The sequence below is a fragment of the Pelodiscus sinensis genome, chromosome 5 (assembly GCF_052426305.1).
Source record: "Pelodiscus sinensis isolate ZL-2025 chromosome 5, ASM5242630v1, whole genome shotgun sequence".
Classification (NCBI taxonomy): Eukaryota; Metazoa; Chordata; order Testudines; family Trionychidae; genus Pelodiscus; species Pelodiscus sinensis.
The window spans coordinates 88,509,905-88,529,887 of record NC_143056.1 but is presented as its reverse complement, the minus strand read 5'-3'; the positions used below and the strand labels follow the sequence as shown (position 1 = coordinate 88,529,887).

Below are 19,983 nucleotides of genomic sequence, written 5' to 3'. Positions count from 1 at the left end.
TTTTTTCCCCAATAAAGAATAGGGATGGTGGCATTAGCCAGACTGCAAGATCATTTGCATCAACGGGAAGTTGTTTTTAGATATTTCTCAACTGTCTTCTGCCTACTGTCGTCCTTATACTTGTAGCAGAATGGGAAGCTCTGGTAGAGCCACCTTGCTTCAAGCAAGAAGAGATCTTGTTTGTTATCCATAAGTTGAAATCTGGGAAAGCACCAAGAGTCTATAATGATACTCCTAAATTTCTAAAAACAATGGTATCATAGTTGCATAGGCTCTGCTAGACCATCTGGTGCACTAGCATCCTACCTGGGCATCTGGTGCACTAGCATCCTACCTGGAAGGGCATTATTCTGTCCGTTGAAAATGCACCATATAGTTGAATGTAGCAACTATAAATGTATTGCACTGTGGTCAGTCTCGGGGGGGAAAGACTTTTCAAAAAAATGCATCACTGATTCAAGATAACGTAGGCAAAGGCCAGGATAGTGACTGCAGCTTTAGTGTGACACCATTCCGCTACTAACCACATTTTTACCTTGAGTCAGCTTTTTTGAGAAGATGGCTGAATGTAATAAGCTGTGCCTAATACTTTTTAAGTAGGTTTTCATCAGGCCTTTGTTTCAGTACCTCAAGCAAACTTGTGGGATCTGATCAGGCGATACAGTGTTCCTGGGGAAATAGTATTATTGATAAAAGAGCCTTCTCCTGAAACAAAAAAGTGATGTTTGAATTAAAGGTAGATATATTTTCCTATTTCCATAGGAGTTCAAAAGGATGTGTCATCATCATTGTCTAGTAGTATCAGCATTAACTGACTGACGGATAATCTTGAAAAGACATTTGCTGGTAGCACTGAGCTGAATACCATTTTACTTGGACCTCAAATACACCAGTGACATTGGTTTAGTTTGGTAACTTACTGTAGATTATGGCACCTTACCAGACAAATACTGGCATGCACTGGTTTGGTTATCAATTCAGAAAAAGAAAGCCAACTGGCCAGCCCTACTTATTACCATCAGGCAGCCTCCACCTCTAGATTACATCCAACAGAGTATTGTATTTACCTGCCCAGACACAATATCAAGCAGATGTCAACTCTCAGATAGTTGGTGCTGACAAAAAAAAAAACAGTTACGAAATGTATTTGAGAGACACAATGCTTAAATATATTCAAAGATATAGATAGTTTCATAGTAGCTGCCATCACATTATGGGCCCTTCAGTGGTGTCTCAGAAGAAGTCATTACATCAAGTTTCCTATGAAGCTGTGAATCTAAAGAACCACAGTAATAGCAACTTAATCGTATCACAGTGAAATGTGGGCACTGTGGAACACTAAAGAATGGATGACTGACATTTTTGATTCACACAGTCTGTGTTAACTCTTCTGTATGAAGTGGCAGGACAAGATCAGAAATGTGGAGATTCTTACACAATCCCAGCAACTGACTCCACCAGCTCTTATCCATTGTCAACATTTTTTTTTTTTTTTTTTGGATACAGGGAATTACAAAGTGCATTTTCCAAACGCTACTGCTACACAGCTGACAATCAGATGGTCACCAAAAGTTGTTGTGGGATGATAAGAACACCAATGACAATACACACTGAACAGCCAGCCAGACCATCCAAAGGATTAAGCTAATATTGATACAGGTGGCAATCAATAGGAAAAGAATCTATCCCTTTGTGATTTGCCTTGTTGAAGGAGGAAGAATGTCAGTTGAATTGGACATTAGTTTGGGGTTCTCTCCTCCTCCCCCAAATTACCATAGTTTCCAAGCTCATTAACCTAGGGTATAGAAATGCAATGTTCTGTCTACAAAAACAGAAAATGAAGAAAAGATTTTAAAAAACCCACTATGTCCTATCATCAACTTCTACAAGATTTATCACATATAAAAATTCTGATTTAATTTTTGTGACACATATGCCATATATGGCAAATGGAGGAAAATAATGTTGAGTTTGTAATCCTATAGTTATTCCTGTGATGCTTACATGCATAATATACTTGTTACTCTCAGGGCTCTAGGATCAATTCCTCAGAGTTTGAACAGATATATTGCTCTATTTTTTTTTCAAATGTTATCAACAGGAATTCTAGTGCCATACATGAAATACAGCTACAAACTAGGGGTGAAGAATACAGGGATGTCTAGTAGTACCTAATGTGATGTTTTCATTATCAAATCCCGATCTAGTGAAGACGAGACAGAATCCTTCCATTTATTTTGTACATCTCATGCAAAATGTCAGACAGTTACAACTTCTAGCTACTACTCACTCCGATCTTTGTTTGTAAAGTAACCTACTGCTAGAAACGTAATCAGTTATTTGAGCGATCCACTCCAGCATTGTTTTCACGATAACTCTTGAGCAAAGATGATGATTCCAAAAGTATAGAATGTGGGGACCAGATGGTTTAAACAGACTAGGGCATTTACTGGTCATCTTCAGATGTTGGTATTTCTACCTACCTAAAAACAGCTGCCTTCATAGTCCCTACTGCTCTTGCCATTAAGTCTTGGAAAAAAAAGAGGAATTGCTACTGAATCTTAATACACTAAAATAAGGATTATTATTGATACCTAGATCTCATAGCATCAGTAGATTTCAAAGCACTTTTACAAAGGAGGGCAGTATAATTATTCTTATTTTACAGTGTAAATGAGGCCCAGGGAGATAAATGACTTCAACAACACACAGCAAAGCTATTAATTGAACACAGGTCTCCTGAGTCCAGTCCAGTGTTCTATTAACTAGACTGACCTGGCATCCAAATTTTATTTTTGCACACCTCATCCAATCCTGCCCAAAAGAGGTTACTCCATTAAGCTTAAGTGGCCATAAAGAAAACTGATCACGGAGACTGTGACAGATAACTAAAGAACAAAATATTAGGGTTTGATTTGGATTTTTATCTGAACTCTGTGTCTGGAAAGTTGGGGTGGAAAACTTCAAAGAACATGTTCACTCAGTGTACATATTGCATCTCTGCACTTCAATCTGTGTAGAATCTCAAGAGGTGGAGGGAAGCTGCAAATCTATTTGGGCTAAGGTTCTTTCCAAACATGAGCAAAGTGTTGTATCCGGGCAAACGGTAAAGTGGGTCTTCCCACAACTGTCCCTTTTGATCATCTTTGTTTGACACAAGATCTCATGTGATAGAATCTCTCCAAAAGGCTGCAAAAAAGAGAGATGGTGAACAGCAAGAAAATAACATGTTTGTGAATTGGCAATAATAAGGGTGAGTGACAAAAATGGTAAAAATAAGGGACATTCTAGTCTGGCATTGATGGAAAGCATGTGGTTCAGAAGAAATGATGCAAGCACTATTATGAAAATATTGTTCCTGTCATAACGACAAATGACAAATCAGTATCACCTTGGGCTGGCTGCTGAGCCTGCTCTATAAGCTGGATATGCCTGGCATTTCATCTAATTTACACATGCCATCCATTAGACATGTTAGATAAGTTTCCCCATTTTTTATTCCTACATCATTATTTTTGCTTGGTCTTTTTTAATGGAGGTTCTCTCTTCTCCGTCTAGGCCTAATCCATCCTTTATTTATAGTTTAAATGTCTTCCAAACATAGTGGGTGCATTTACTCATGGGCACTCCAGCTGATCTCCAGCTCTGCTTGTGCTGCCTCTCTGAAGTGCTGTTTTGGTACTTTAAAGGGACTATGCAACAGCGGAGCCGGGGATCAGCTGGAGTCCCCGGCTTCTAATGCATTACTCTTTTAAAGTGCCAGAACGGCACTTCAAAGGGGCAGCACAGCATTAATGCGTTAAAAAATTAATGTGTTAATCCTGTCCTACGTTAATCGCAGATGTTAACGTAGGTCAATTGACAGCCCTAAAAAAAACAACAACCCTGATCGTGACTAGATACACTTTTCCATCTACACGAGACATGATGATCTGTACTTCAAGGTCCTGTTCACTTCCATGTCCAATATTTCTTATAGGCATGGTAATTCCAAACCCTGCATCTGTTCTCTCCAGTCTTTTTCTTTAAAATCCCCACAAAAGGAAGAGCAGACCATGTATCTATATCCAATTCAAACTTCAGTACTATCTCTATTGGTTCTTCTGCTTCCCTGCCAACACCCTTACTAGCTACCTGAGTTTAACCCCTTAACGACCAGGTGCTGACCAGCACTCCTCCTATCCATCACAGGTTCTTTTAGAAATTGCCCCCTTGAAGCTGTGTGCGTGACCAACTTAGCCCAGAAAATAGTTAATGCTACACATAATTAAACTGTAAGAACTTAATTTTTAATCTGCTGTTTCTTATTCCCAGTGAAAGGGATGCCAGTCCAACAAAACTAAGAATTAAGACTATCATGTTATCTGGAATAGAACATACATGCTTTATATAATCTTCGCTGCTGAAAAGTATTAGGTGCCTCTGACGAGCTAGCCTCGTCCCCTTTTCCGCGTTCGGGTGGGCTGGCCGCCCCCGCCGAGACCAGAGAGCTGGGAAGCATCCTTCAACGCTGCTGCGCATGCGCAGGAAGCTGGCGGCCGCATTTAAACGCGGCACAGGCTCAGCTGGGGGGAAGGAACATCAGCGCCTCTGGGGGAGGAGCTGCGAATGCCAGGGCAAGGTCGGAGGCGGCCATGACCCAAGGGCAGAGAGGGGCTGCTGGAGACCCTGGAGGTTGGGCGGGACCAGCAGGAGCCGGTGGCAACCGTGCCAGCGTGTAGGGGAACACCGGATGCGCGACGGAGGCCAACGCCAATCCTGGGCTCAAGCCAGAAGGGGCCGAATGCACAGAGGACCGAGTAGAGGAGGGCCAGGACCAGAGCCTCAACCCGGAAAGTGCCCGAAGCCTCCGAGGTCACGAGGGGTCCAACTACATGGCAGACACACTGAGCCCTCCACCCCAACTGTGGAACTGGGAAGAGAGGCTGGAAGGACCAGCGCCACCTCGGGAACTGCTGCCCCGCAGACACAGCCTCTAGTGGAGGTAGGAAGGAGACCCAGGATGGGGGTGCGCCGGCACGGACAGCCAGCAACAAGCCCCGAGAGGGGTGGTGAGGAGATGATGATGCAATCCTCACCATTCTGGTAGGGTCCTGGGGACAGGGCTCGGGAGTGCGGGAGGGCCCGAGCACCTCTACGACACACCCGTGGACTCAAGCCACTATTAGACCAATTGAAACCTTAAGGAACAACCTCCCGCTCGGGGGACTGATGGGAAACAGACTGAGTATAAGTCAGAACTGTACAGGAGCCCCTTGAAGGAATGGGGGGTTCAGGCCGTACCGGGGTTCACCTCCGGTACGTAGGAACCTTACCCTGATGGCGGGCCTAGAGTAAATCGTCAGCGGGCAGGGCGGGGCCCGTCCGTGAAGTTAACGCGGGTCCGCTCCTGCCCCACAATCCTTCGGGACAGAGGAGAAAGGGGGGGGGTTACCCCTTGACAGTGCCATAGTAAGAATGATACGCACAGGAAATTGAGCCATAAAGACCAATGCCAAAAATGCCACCTAATTTTGAAGGCCTAGAATCACTGTATAGCCTCACAACCTTGATGGCAATGTCCTTCTTTAATAATCTCCCGTATGTACATCTGTACTTTTATATTACAGATGCAGGAAAAAAAGATGCATGCAAATCACAGACCTTTTTACTTCCTATTTCAGCAGTTTCACTGGGCATGCTCTATAATCATAAACCTAAGAAGGTCAGCTATCGTAGCATATATGACAGGGTGAGAGGTAATGTTTTTTAGAAGATGCACAAGAAAGCAAAACCATTTTCATTATAAGCCCCAAAAATCTTTATTTTCAATTATGATATATATTCTACAATACAAAAACCAAGACACACGCAAAAACCCTATTCCTCTCCATGGCCCTGCCTCCTGCTGCTCTTCTTTCCTGAGGCCTCTGCAGAGTGGCAGCCCAGGAAATCTGAGACAAATGCTGTCTGACTCATATATAGTTTCTGCAAATCAACTATGGCTGGCACCTGCAGAGTCAATGTGGCACCATGCTCCAAACTGAAGCACTTTGCTCATGGCACGGGTTGAGAGAGAAATTGATTGAGATCACACCGAGGTCACATAGTCCCATAAGAATCAACTAGGATTTACTCCGTTCTGATACTGTGCCTCCATATTCTCCTTTTTACCGTGTTGCTACTGCTTATTCATCTACCACTCTCACCTCCCCACAGCCCATACAAGTGCTACCTTTCAGTTGTCCACCTTCACTCTCCCAGCTCACCCCTTCTCCCACCTACCCACTTTCTTTTTACATTCAGAACCCTTTCCTTTCAACTCTCTAAGTTTAACTCTAGATGCCGTCACATGAAAAATAACCCTGAGGTTTTATAATAAAATAATTAATAATAAAACAGGTAAAGACAAAGAACTAACAGGATATATGCCTGACAGCATCCTCTTCACTATGTTTGTACACTATACTGATTTGTCACTTTTTTGTATTGTAAGCTTCTCCAAATAGGAACTTGGTCTTTCTACACATTTGTACAGGGCCTATCATGATGGTACTTCAGTCCCAAGCCTTTGAGCCCTGTTTAAGTTATAGTAGTAACAGTAGATGTGATGAGTAAAGCAATTCAATTCAGAGATTTATTACCTGGAGAAGCGGAATAGAGATTAATTTAAAGCCTGAAAAGAGGAAAGACCTGGAAAGAGGAACATGTGTGGAATGTCAGGCGATGTCTGGGGTGTGTTATGTCTGTTTCCTAACAAACAGCTGAACATGAAGCAACTGGGAAAGCTTATCAGCTTTTGTTGTTGTTTGTTTGAACTTTAACTGCTTTGCCATCTGAAAACGGTTCTTGATTTTAAAAATTTTTAGGACGATTTTATTTTCTTATTTACCAAGGAATGTGTTTCACCTCTTGCTGAGAAAGTGATTGAGAAACAATTTGGCTATTAAATCACTGTGTCTGTTTCAAAAGCAACGGCTATTGAAGCCAGCATAATACATTATTCATTCCACAAGAAGGCTGCAAGTCTTATTGCTACACTAGACACTCCTTGCTCAGCTAGTGGGACAGATAGGGCAAGTGACTAGGGCACAATAAGCTTTCATTCCCTGCTCTCTCAATATTACACAAAGCCTGCAGCAAGCAGGACAAGTACCTTCTTAACTCAACAATGCCAAAAATAATTCTGTGAAGGACTACAATAAAGTGACCTATATAAAATGTGCTGATACCTACATAAACCCTACTGAAACAATCTTTCCCATGGTTATCATTATTGCCACACAATAGAGGAAAAGTTCACAAATAGCAATCACAGACATTAAACCTAAGTTACAATGAATAATTTGCCAAATACTTCTCCTGTTATTGTCTAATGATTAACCAGTTATCAAATAGCTCTGAATACTGCATGTCAGGGTTGAAACTCCTCAGGAAAGTTGTAACTTACACAGGCTACAGACCACGGATCAAACTAAATTTAGTGGAGAATTCAACTGTAGGAATTAAAATTTACCCTCAAAATATTTTAAATAACCAAATAATGGAAAGTAATAAGACTGCATAAAGCTGCTACAGAATCACTGAAATAAAAATATTAGCAGCTTCAGCATGAGAAGCTGAAACCCACATCAAAACACTTGATAGGCCAGTGGTTAGGGCATTTGGGTCCAAGTCCTTGCTCCAGCATGGGTTCTTAATCCTAGGTATCCCATTCCCAGGGGAGTCCCCTAGCACCAGGTTTAAAGGTCATGAGGAAGATACCATTTGAGCCTTATTATTCATTTCCTTTGATTTAATTAAAAACAAACATTTTATTTAACCTAAACGAAGATTTTTCAAGATGTTTTGATTTACTGAAATTATTTTAAAAACCAACAAATAGTCTGGTAGCACTTTATAGACTAACAAAATCTACATGTTTTGTTAGCCTATAAAGTTCTACTAGACTATTTGTTGCTTTTTAAGTTTATCCTGTGCAGACTAACTTGGCTACCCCCCTGAAGACTCTGAAATATTTTAATTGTTTGGGTTGAACCAAATCTTACTTTGGATTTTTTGAATATGCCAGAGAACAGATCCTCCTTGACTTATGAGATGACCTGAGTTTTGACCAAAGTCATTTGGAGAAGGCCCAATATATTTTAAGTGTTTGCTTTAAGAATTAGGACTTTAGATAAATGCACATTTTTCCCTAAAGATATGGTGCACTTGGATTATACAAAACAAACATTCTCCTGATAAGTCATGGTCTGATGTTTTTGTGAACTTAAGGGAAAACGACTTTTGAAATCTTCTACTAATTAAGAGACGACACAAACCCCTGACTCGCTAGGGCTGAGGATGGGGACTTATCTCAATTTGTATGTTGGGGGGCTGTTCCTTTTAATTTACATTTTCTACTTTCAGGTTTAAGTTGTTGGTGTAATAGGCACCAAATAGAGCCTGAGATCATGATGTTTCTTTGATTTTGACAATGCACATTAGCTATCCTGGAAATGATTGCCACCAATTTATCTGATGCTGCCTTTGCCAATACTGTTACTGAGAGGGAGGGGGAAATTTTGGCTGTCAAAACACATTGCTGAAATCATGGGAGATGGAGGCAAGATCCTAACATCTAGGGACAAGCTATTTATTCCTGCTTGTCCAAAGTCAGCTTCCACTGGATAATCCAACTCTACACCCCCCTATTACATCTAGTAATAACAGAATGTCTCTTCTCCCATCCCACCCCCTTTTATCTCATCTACCCTTTGTTTGTATGTGTTGAAGGATATTGATTAAACTAAACCACAACTTTGGGAGCGAGTTGAAAATATTTGATTGTCGCCTATTTAATTGGCTCATGATAGCCATACTAACATTACCACTGTAATTTCTAAAGGCTATAAGGCTATGCCTACTCTGCAATTAAACACCTGCGGCTGGTCCATGTCAGCTGATTTACACTCCTGGGGTTCAGAGTAGGGAGACTGTTTAATTGCAGAGTAGATATTTTGGTTTGGGTAGCAGCCCAAGATCTGCAACCTGCAAGAGGGAAGGGCCTCAGAGCTTGGCTAAATAACTACCTAGTCCAAGTCACCTGACAGCAGCCAGCTGTAGGGGTTTAATTGCAGCACACATACAAAATCAGATTTCTCTCTTAGGTAAGTTGCTTTTCCTCGTAGAACACTCTCAATGCAAGTAAAAAGACGTACACCAAGTGTAGTCACTGAAAAGTTAAAGCTCAAGATCATTGTAAAGATCTCTCAATCACCATCAGGCGTAATGTAATATTAAAATAATCCCATAACCATGGTAATCCAAGCTTTGGTATCACTTAAACCGAAAATGACAAATGTTACGTATCACAGATGTAGACTAAGACACAGATGGTAGCAGAACACTTCCCTCAGCCGTCACTACAGAAGAACGAGCGGGGGTACACCTGGTTAATTTCACATGAAAAATCATCACTTGCCACTTGTTTAGATATCTTTGGATTGGTAAACATGGTGACGTTTCTCAGCAAACATCCCACACCTCTTATAAACTATCAATCTGCTAGGGCATACCTGACCTCCTCTTCACAGTTGAAAAGATGTTTAATGAATCACGAAAATGTGTGCTTTAGTAAATTTCACCTGTCTAAAATGAAAAATGTGATATACAAGAAGTTTGGTGTATATACACATTAGCCTTTTAATCTGAATGTTTAATCATGTATTAATTCTTTTGCTCAGTGTTTTTTGCTCTGGTTTAAAAAAAAGAGTGAGGGGACTTTCAGTAGAGTATTCAAGACACTGAAAGGGACACGTGTGAAAGCCGAGTCACCTTTGAAAAATAACTCAGGAGTTAAATCAAAGTGCTGCTTAGGGTTCAATCCTGTTTTACACAACAACTTGCTTATCTTATAAAAGCAACAATTACTTTGAAAATAACTAGTCATTGCACTATAGTTTCTCCCCTTACTGCCAGGATTCATGACTGCGAAAGTGATCAAAGAAAGGTACAAATCTGAAAACTATGCACTGGGAGCAAGACTGCTTTCAAGAGTACATTACCCTAGAACTATTTTTTCCCCCCTTCTGGAGCCCTCCTAATTTGGAATCTGCATCTATTGGACCTACACAAAAAATACCTCTGTTACAGCTAGTTTTTAGTATGGCTCCTTTTTTTGCACCCACAGATTGCGGACAACACTGGTGTCACGGATTAGATGTATAAATCCCTGACAGTCAGTTTCTTAAAATTCTAGCTGTACTTAGTGTTGCAGGTTCAAGGAAATGAGGTTTACTGGGCACCTATTTAAAATCATGCCTAGATCTATGCCATTTTGCAGAAGAGAAATAGCAATGGTATTGTACACTGCTCTGCTAGGTACATGAGCTAAAACACCAGCTTTGCCTCTCTTAATGGAATTGCTCTATACAATAGGAAAAAAACCTAGCTTTTTGCATACAGAAAATGAACAGATCTTACATATGCATATGCAATGAACATACCTTATTCTTGATCATTTTTTCCCTATTCGCTAAAGCTTCATTTACACAGCATAGTAGCCACTACTACTCCTAGTGGGTCCAGTTTGGTAACCTTTGGAACTGGAAGAGGGAACCTCCGCTCCCCTGAGCATAACTATTTTTCTGTCTCCCCCGAGCATAACTATCCTTGCTGTCTCCCTTCTCTTCTTAACATACCCTAGATTAGGAATTAAATATTAGAGCATTTCTGATGTAGAACCCCGCTCTGGGTTCACTGGGTATCAATGACCCTTTCCTTCAATTCTCTCATCATACTTATTAAACCAATTAAGCAAGGAAAATCTTTCCCCTCTACTTCTTCCTCAAATTAAGCTCTTCACACCCATAAGTGTTATATTGGTTATTTTCAAGTTACTAGTATTACCAGAACAGCTTCATCCCCTTTAGATGAAATAGTCCCATCACTTGAGTTTTACAGACCACTAATAAAGACACCCTGAATCTTTAAACAAATCTGTTATTATTGGGCATTTTAACTACTAGGTATTTAAATATTTAGCATCTCATAGTGCAGCAGGGGAGTCATAGATTTATGTAGTTCAGTGTACAGAGTATAAAAGCCTTGTTAGTATATTTTATCTCATGCATCTTTACAGCCATGTAGGTGCAATCCTGGCTCCTGTAAAAAGCTCCAGTAATGGGCCTAACCACAAAAGGAGCTATGGGAAGGTCTGAAACTGCTTTCTCTTCCGCTAAGTCAGAATATAAAAAGTGCTGTTCTGTAACCTGCCACACATTGGCTGTAGTAGACTGCAGGAGACACATGCAAGATAGGGTAAGAGCAGTCAAGCCACATAGTTGCACATCCACCAGCAATGACACCAAAGCATTATTCTACATGATAAACCTTTCCAAAGTATAACTTAACATATGCAGATGCTTACACTCATGTGTAGAGAAATACCACTAGTCTCGCTGCCTTTTCAGCAGTGTATGCCTATTGAGGGAGAGCAGGATGGGATTTTGGTGTAAGGAAGTTGATTAAAACCAAAAATTCCAAACACCACCAGTCAGTCGCTTAACTAGCTTCATCAGTAACAGCAAAATTATCCACTAACCTTCAGGAGAAGGATGAGAGTTTAACATGCTAAGAAAGTAGAGTATTATCACCTTATGCTGCAAGCAAATATTTTCGAAGTATTTACTGCATTAAACTAGGTCTTTAATAAGTTACAGAATTTCAGAACTTCTGAATACACTGGTAAAGGTAGTGCACATTTGTTGAAAAATGTAATTTTAATTAAATAGTCAGGACAAGAAAATAGAGGGCCATCACACCAGAGAAAAATTAAACATTTTCCACGTGCCACTATTATCTTCCCAGTGTTATAGTAAAAGATAACATTCAGTTTCTGGGCTGCAACATCACCCTCACTGCCAGATGTTGGTCATGTTCATGGTGTGTGAGAGAGGGAGAAGAGGGGAGAGAAAGAGATGAGGAATAAGGAGGACTCTGTTTAAACAAACATGGATACTCAGCAGAAACAACAAGTTAAAAAGAATCTCACAATTTACATTTAAACTGAATTCTATTTAATAGATTCACTTGTTTCAGATGCAGAAATGCTCCTTAAAACTAAATAATTAAACGTGGCCCTCTTGCAAGATTTGTGGTTCCTGTAACCAGATACTTTTCCATTTACATTGCAAAGATCACCCTCAAAGGCCCAATTCTACAAAGCACTGAGTATTTTGAACTCCCACAGATTTCAGAAACAGCAGGGAAGAGTCAGAATCTTGTGGAATAAAGCCTTAATTACCTCCCTCTTAAATTTTTACTTTATTTATATATACACCTGCCTCTAATTTCCAATCCAATTCATCGGATGGACTGTGTTTTACACATTAAAGTTTATGCCCTAATAAATAGGATCTGAAGAACATGATCTGAAGAAGTGGGTCTGCCCCACAAAAGCTCATCACCTAATAAAATTGTTAGTCTTTAAAGTGCTACATATTTTTTCCTTTTGTTTCACCAAGGTCAGACTAACACGGCTACCTTTCTATTAATAATAAATCTGTTAGTCTCTAAGGTGCCACAGGACTCCTCGTTGTTCTCCCTCTTTAGAGAAACTTTAGTGCTGAAGTAGATTCAGTTGCCCTGGCTGAGTTTTGAAGACCTATTTCATATCTAATATGTTGACATAACCTCTTTACATCTTACTTTTGTAACTATAGATTTTAAGCATAAAACAAATTACTGTAATCTGAATATTGATAGCTGAAAAGAAGCCATCTTACCTTAGAGCATCAAAGCTGTCATATGATCCAACTGTGTAGTGCCTAAATAATTTTTTTGTTCTATCCGTTCGAGTTTCTGCATAAAGATGGAAAATACAAAAGAAGGATTTAATACTTCTATATTTACAGAAGGAAAAATAATCTATTGCTCTTCTCTCTTGCAATTTGAAAACAAGTATTTTTTCTCGGTCTTATATAAAAATAAACCATCAGTGCCTCAGAAAGTATTAATATTGTCTCAAGTGTTTCAGGTGAGGAAAATGTTAATTTTCGAATAGATAAAAATATAGATATTCTACACTCACTTTCTTGCTTTCACTGTCTGTCACACACACACACACACACACACACACACCCACCACAAGATTAGCAGTAAGTTTTCTTCGAATACATCACTTACAAATAAAAATTCTCCTTACTCAAAGATTTGATGTTCCAAGTTACTTGATGAAGCAGTTATCATCATCTGGTAACTCCTGACAACCAATCTTAATTTGATTTTTTTCCTAGATTGGACTAAAAATACCAACCCCTTTTTAGTAGCAGTTGTAACAAGAAGAATGAAAAATACATTTTTGGACTTTGAGGTCCCAATCAAAATCATCTGAATAATTCATTATGCTAAAAAAAAAATTATGCTAAAAAACACGAGATACATGTGTTCTCATCCATCGTTGCCAAACAAATCACACAAGAAAACCTTGGTGTGAAATTTGTACCCCCTTTGTATCCATAAAAGGAACAATATTGTTGGAATGCAAAAGGGATAAAGCATAGCAATATGCCAAAAAGCCATTTGACAAATCAGCCATGTTACAGCTTGGGAGACCCCTTTGTGGAAAACATAAAACCTACAGAAGGGTGGCAGCAGCAAACTCATCTGCAGGATGACAAACTCTTTTCAAATAAATCCCCCATTCACTTTTCCAGAGCCTATCACCACATCAACATTAAATCAATATTAATAAGAGTTTAAGTGAAGGTTTAAATTTAGCATCACACGTAGATAATAATGTGCAGTTATTCTCTGAAGACGTACAGCAAAACCTATCAATAAAAAGGAGTTTAAAAATATACCAGGAACAAACAGAATCCCAACACCAATACTGGTCCATAACTAGATGGAAATGGTGGAATAATTATCAGTTATAATGCAAAAAAAAAAGGGAGAGATGCATTAAATAATTTATTTCTGTTCTGCAGTTGGGAAAAAATGATAGGATAGCATTATCTCAGAAGAATACTAAATAGCAGCTACAGGAGGACCTCTCTGGTCCATCACCCTTGGGATCTGAGAGGCCCTGAACTACGGCGTTTACTGGACCAGGGGAGGTCAAGGCTCCCTTCTTGGCTGTCAGCCTGGTTCCCCCGCTGGCTCCTCCATCCCCAGCTCTGCCCAGGCTGTACTTGTCAGGGGAAGGGCCTGTGCTCCCCACCATGCTGGGGAAGCCAGGCCCCATTGTCTCCAGCCCAGCCAGGGACACGCTCCCCACTGAGCTGTACCGGTCCTGGCAGGGGCTGAACTCCTGGGCACTGCTTCCTCCAGCTTGGGTGGGGCTGTGCTCCCTGCTGTGTTGACTTGGCCAGGGCTACACTTCCAGGCATTGGCCCCACTGCCTGCAGCCTCAGCGGAGGGCTTTCCTTTCCACCACATCGGCCCGTTGCTACTGCGCTCCCCAGCTGCAGCCCAGCCCTTTGATCCAGCAATATCTGTGGTCCTGCCAGACCATGGATGTTGCCGGACAAGAGAGTCCCAGATTTTAGAGGTGCAACCAGTACTAATGTCAGTCACTAAAAATCAACAAGTCTGTATATCTTGCACTCAAGGTTTCTTAAAGAGCTAGCTTAGAAGCTTGCTAGTCCATTAAGGTTGATGTTCAATATGTCTTAGAGCTCTGCAGAAGTTCTAGGAAAACTGAGGGGGAAAGCCGATATTTTAAAAGAATAAATGGGATGACCAGTTAATTATTGGCAGGCTGACAGGCCTTTGAGCCAAGGCAAGATTACTGAGTGGCTCACAAAAGATTCCAAAATGAAAGGAGAGTAATTAATGTCAATTAACATAGGTTTATGGAAAATAGTTCCTGTCAACTTAACTTGATTTTTATGAGATTACACATTTGTTAGATAAAATTAACCTTGTTGATGTGATATAGTTAGACTTCTGTAAAGCATTTGACTTGGAACCACACAACATTTTGATTAAAACGCTTACATATAAAATCAACATGACACCCATGAAATGGATTAAAAATTGGCTAACTTATAGCTCTTAAAATACAATTGTACATGGAAAATCATCAAGTGGATGTGTTTCTAGTGGGGCCCCCCAGGGATTGATTCTTGGCCACATACTATTTTAGGTTTTCTTCCTGTTCACAGATAAAAACATAAAATGTCTGACAAAGTTTGCAGATGATGCAAAAATTGAGGGAGTGCCACAAATCAAGAGGACAGGTCACTGATGCAGAGCAATCCGAACGATTTGGGAAGCCAGCTCAAGCAATCAATATACATTTAGCTGTATTAAAATGCAAATATATACACCTAGGAACTAAGAATAGAGGCCCTGTTTACAGGTTGGCAGACTGCATCCTGAGAAACAGCGACTCTGAAAAAGATTTGGGGATCACGGTGGATAATTAGCTGAACATGACCTCCTAATGGGATGTTGTGGCCAAAAGGGCCAACACAATCCTTAGATGTGTAAACAGGGGAATCTTGAGTAGGAGTAGAGAGGTCATTTTACCTCTAATGTTTCAGATTGTAGTGACTGCTGCTGGAATACTGTGTCCAAATGAGAGCCATGAGACTGACAGAAGGATTAGAAAACATGCCTTACAGTGACAGACTCAAAGAGCTCAATCTATTTGGGTTAACAAAGAGATGATTAAGGGGTGATTTAGTTATAGGCTATAAATTCCTACATAGGGAACAAATATTTAGTAACAGGTTCTTCACTCTAACAGAGGAAGGTACAGCACAATCCAATAGCCGGAAACTGAAGCTAGACAAATTCAGACTGGAAATAAGGTGTACATTTTTGAGAGAGGTTAACTGTAAATTGTCCCAATAGTTAAGTATCATGACAGATTCTACATCACTGATCATTTAAAATCAAGTTTTTTTTTTAAATATCAGATACGTTCTAGGAATTATTTTGTGCAAGTTCTCTGGCTGGTGTTATACAGGAGATCTAACTTGATCACAATGATCCACTCTCTGACCATGGAATCTATGAATCTATCACCATTTTTGGGTCTGAAGTCACATGTGGTCCAAAAGGAAGTCTCAGATTTAAGTGCTAAGCCAGGGATCCTGCAAAAGTATCAACAAGCCACACCTGCAAAAGAGCTACAGAGATTCCCTGATGCCTCCACCGGTTAGTTTCTTTCTAACTGAACACAAACAACAAAATATTTTAAAACTACCAGAATATGGTGTTAGGCAACTCAACTTTGTAGACAGGATATTGGTAAGAGGTCATCTGTTTCCATATTTATTTTCAGAAAACAAAAATATCCTTATACATTTAATTTTTAATCTTCCAAAATATTCACAACTCTTGGAGACTACAAAAGTTAAGGCAGTCTCTAAAATGATCTAGAGAATGATGCAACCTCTTCTCCTACCTCATGCAGAACAATGGTAACTGTTTTTTATGGGTTCTATTCAACAGAGCTGGGTCATTTACTCCTGAATACAAAGGCCAGTGTGAGAGTCTGTAGGCAAATCAGCATAATCTACCAAAAATCATGTCATAGAATGACTGTCATTTGGAACAGGATGGCATTTTGAGATATCAAAGAGCAACTTTAAAGTATCCAGCATGGTTATCTCCAGAATATACTGGAATAGGTGTCAATTACAAATAAGCCAAATCTCTCGGGCATGAAATATTTTTGCATGAATTCCAGTCAATACAGTTTGGTGATAGGGGAAGAGGACTGGGGAGGGAAGAGATGACACAGGATTCCCTAAAATTGTCCACCACATTACAGTGACTTGATAATCTCTCCCCCAAAAATCAATAAAGAGTTTTTGTATATCTTGAGCCCACCAAGTCCTCAGCTCACTAATGTTGCGTCATATAACCCACAGTCCTAGAAGTTAACCACTAGATGGTGTCCCCTTTTCAAGGAAGATTGTCCTTGATATTTGTGATCATTTAATGTACTAGATTTGAGAACAAAAAGACTGTTTATTTAGGCTCTGCTTCAGCACCATGTTTTAGAGAGTTTGTGCCTCAGAGTCTATTTATTCAAGAACTCCTCCTAAACGGTAAGAGCTAGGACAACCAAATTTGGTATGCAGCTTCCTCTTATCATAACTTAAAGCAAGGTCAGGGTTCGGTTGTGCCAGGAAAATGTGAAGTGCCTGGAATGGGACTGTCTTCTATAATATAGGAAGGGAGGGTATTGATTGAAAGAACAGCTATACTACAAAGTGACCATTTGGGGCAGCGAGCATGGGGGGCAACTGTACTACAGAGTATAGTTCACACTAGTAAGAGAGTGGCAAGCTGGAGCTGGTGCTTTGCATGTTGCTGGCCAACAGTGCTGGTTGGGAGGGAGCCCTTCTGCCTACCAGTCCTGTGGCTGTACCACATCTCCACACTGGACCATTCTTGGGGCTGAGCAATGCAGCCTCTCCCCACCCCCAGGAGATGTTAGGGCCAGAAACACCAGCCCACTCCAGCTCCCCCAGAGTGTGTCACTTTCGCCACCACAGGTGGCCTCCATAAGTCCCCACACATTCCAACCCCTGCCACGAGCTCCTAGTCTCCTGCCCTGATTCCTATCATCCTTGTCCAAAGCCCTACCAATACCAGCCACCTACCCTGAGCCCTCCACATTAAACCCTGTGCCCCAGACCCTCTACCTTCACGCCTGCACTCCCACCCCTGCCCTGACCCCCTGCCTTGATTTTGATACCCCCAACCTCTGACCTGAGCTCTCCCACACCTTCCAGCGACTGCCCTGAGTCCTGCATTCCAAACCTCTGCTCTGAGCCCCTCACTCAATCCCCTGTACTGACTCTTGCACCACCACCCTGATACCCTAAACTCTCCCCTGATTCCTGCACTGCACTCCTGACCTGAGGACACCCCTACTTCCCAGCCCTCTACCCCAAATGTTGCTCCCCCATCCTGAATCTCCCCTACACACCTGCCAGCCCCCTATCCCAATGCCTGCATCCTCACCAGGACCCTGGCAATATCGAGTAAATCCTTTGATTATTTTTAACAGCCAAGGGCTAAACTTTGACAAAACCCTGTTAGCACAAATTCCTGGGAGCACTTGAGCTTTAATTTAAAAAATGCTTTTCAAATTCAAACCCTCCTAAAAGTTAAATAATCAAAACATATACAACTGCCTCTGCACTTTGAATCATAGCACACACTTAAAAATAGGGGGGCAGGAAAGAATGAAATAGGTTCTGTATCCAGGCGGACCATTTCACTAGATACATATAAAGAGATAAGAAAAGCTTTCCTAACAACAGATGAACACATTGTCCCCTTCCTATGAACTGGTGATGGAGAAAAACTTCATGTCTGTACAGTTCTCAACTTATTGTTTTGTTGGGACCTGGTGTTTGTCTCTCACCACGTCAACAAGAGTTGGTGGTTGAGCCGATACAACTCTTACCAGGGCTCTATATATTATCCTCCTTCCAATGGTCCTTTTTTTACTTGCCTCTGAAATGGAAATCATCCAGCTAGAACCCACAGTGCAAAGAAGGCCTCCCAGAAGATTGAGAACAAGCTACTAAATTCTCTTTCTGGTAGGATTCACCACTAGTTCTGGTGTAAGGGGAAGATGGAAGCAGTACGCTTCAGGCTCAGCCATGGTTCAGAAAAAGTAGCTGTAAGATCTGGGGATAAAAATAGGGAAGGTAATCTTTGATGAAGATGCATCTCCCTTTCACAGAGGAAAAGCTGTGAGTGTAACCTACAAAATAAATTGGCCAGAGCTATAAGTCTAGATTTGATCTACAGAATATTCAAATGTATTGGTAGTAAGCCACAAGAGTGTACCATCTGAACAAGAGAAAATACTAGTATATGGGATGTCATGTACATTTGCTCCCACATATATACATTAGCTTATGTAGTTGATGGCCTGCAGTGACCTTGAAGACTCTCCCTCCCCTCCCCTCCAGTACAACTGAGATGTGACTCACATATAGCATGGCCTGGATACCACTGAGCAGATCTCTTTTGGAAATTGTACTCATCACAGAAAACCTGAATTATATCAAAAGACAGTGACATTTCATGTGAAATCTCTCCTTAGCTCCCATTCAAAATGTGTCACAGGCCTCTTTCAGAAGCCAGTTTTAGAAAGAATGAAAACCAGAAAACAGGATAAAACCGACAATTTCAGCTCTCTCAATACTGTTAGTTGAGTCTGTTAAGGAGTAAAATGCTGCTGCTGCAGGAAACTATTTTCCACAGAGTGATATCTTGGTTCGATCACCAGATCCAAAGCGGATGGAGTGGGGGGAGAAAGGCAAAATGGAGCACAACATAACATTATTCAGCTACTCTAGTATGTGCAAAGTCCGTAGTCTACGGTTTTCATTTTTGTGCTTTCCAATAGCATATTCACAGGAATCCTCGATTCCTTGGGAAACCATTTAGACATACTGGTTTCCCATCCCAGACACCAGGAACATGTTATGAACAAAGTGAATTAAATTTCTTGGGTGGTCAGTTGTGGAAACCATCCCTTACATGTATCCCTCTTCAGAATCCTGTCTCCCCTATTAGCCAGCATCAACAAAATAACAATCCACAAAAAGAAAAAGGGTCAGGAAGCAATCACCACAATAAATTGAAGGCCACAAAAACAGCTTCCTCTCTCTCCTACATCAAGCCCACCCCTCCTCCCAAAAAAACCTATAAGTAATTGCACAACATGCACATTAGTAATGTCCATTTCACAACAAACAATTGTTCTGTATTCAGGCCACAATTTGAAGCAGAAATAGGTTTAGTGGCACTGATCAATTACCCCCTGCTGTCAATGGATGGAAGGCAAACATTCATTCTCATCCTCCTGTACCTCCCTGAATGATTAAACACATAATCAGACACTGCTGTCTGGAGTCTAGTGGAACATGCTAAAATGTTTCAAATCATTCCTGGATGGATGTGTCAAAGGGAAGGGAAAAGATGAGGTAGGAGACTAGACTCTTAATTGTAGAATGCTTAAGAATATTTCTCTCCAAT

General features: G+C 40.8%; 1 protein-coding gene across 10 annotated transcripts in view; it reads right to left on the bottom strand.

Annotated features, from left to right (window-relative positions):
• SHANK2 (SH3 and multiple ankyrin repeat domains 2) overlaps nt 1–19,983 on the bottom strand; it is a 688,250-nt gene that overhangs the window by 232,162 nt on the left and 436,105 nt on the right. For all 10 annotated transcript variants that reach the window (XM_075927688.2, XM_075927690.2, XM_075927695.2 and 7 more), the window contains one exon: nt 12,747–12,822. In XM_075927688.2, the coding sequence (XP_075783803.2) occupies nt 12,747–12,822 (76 nt within the window). The remainder of the gene's footprint in view (nt 1–12,746; nt 12,823–19,983) is intronic.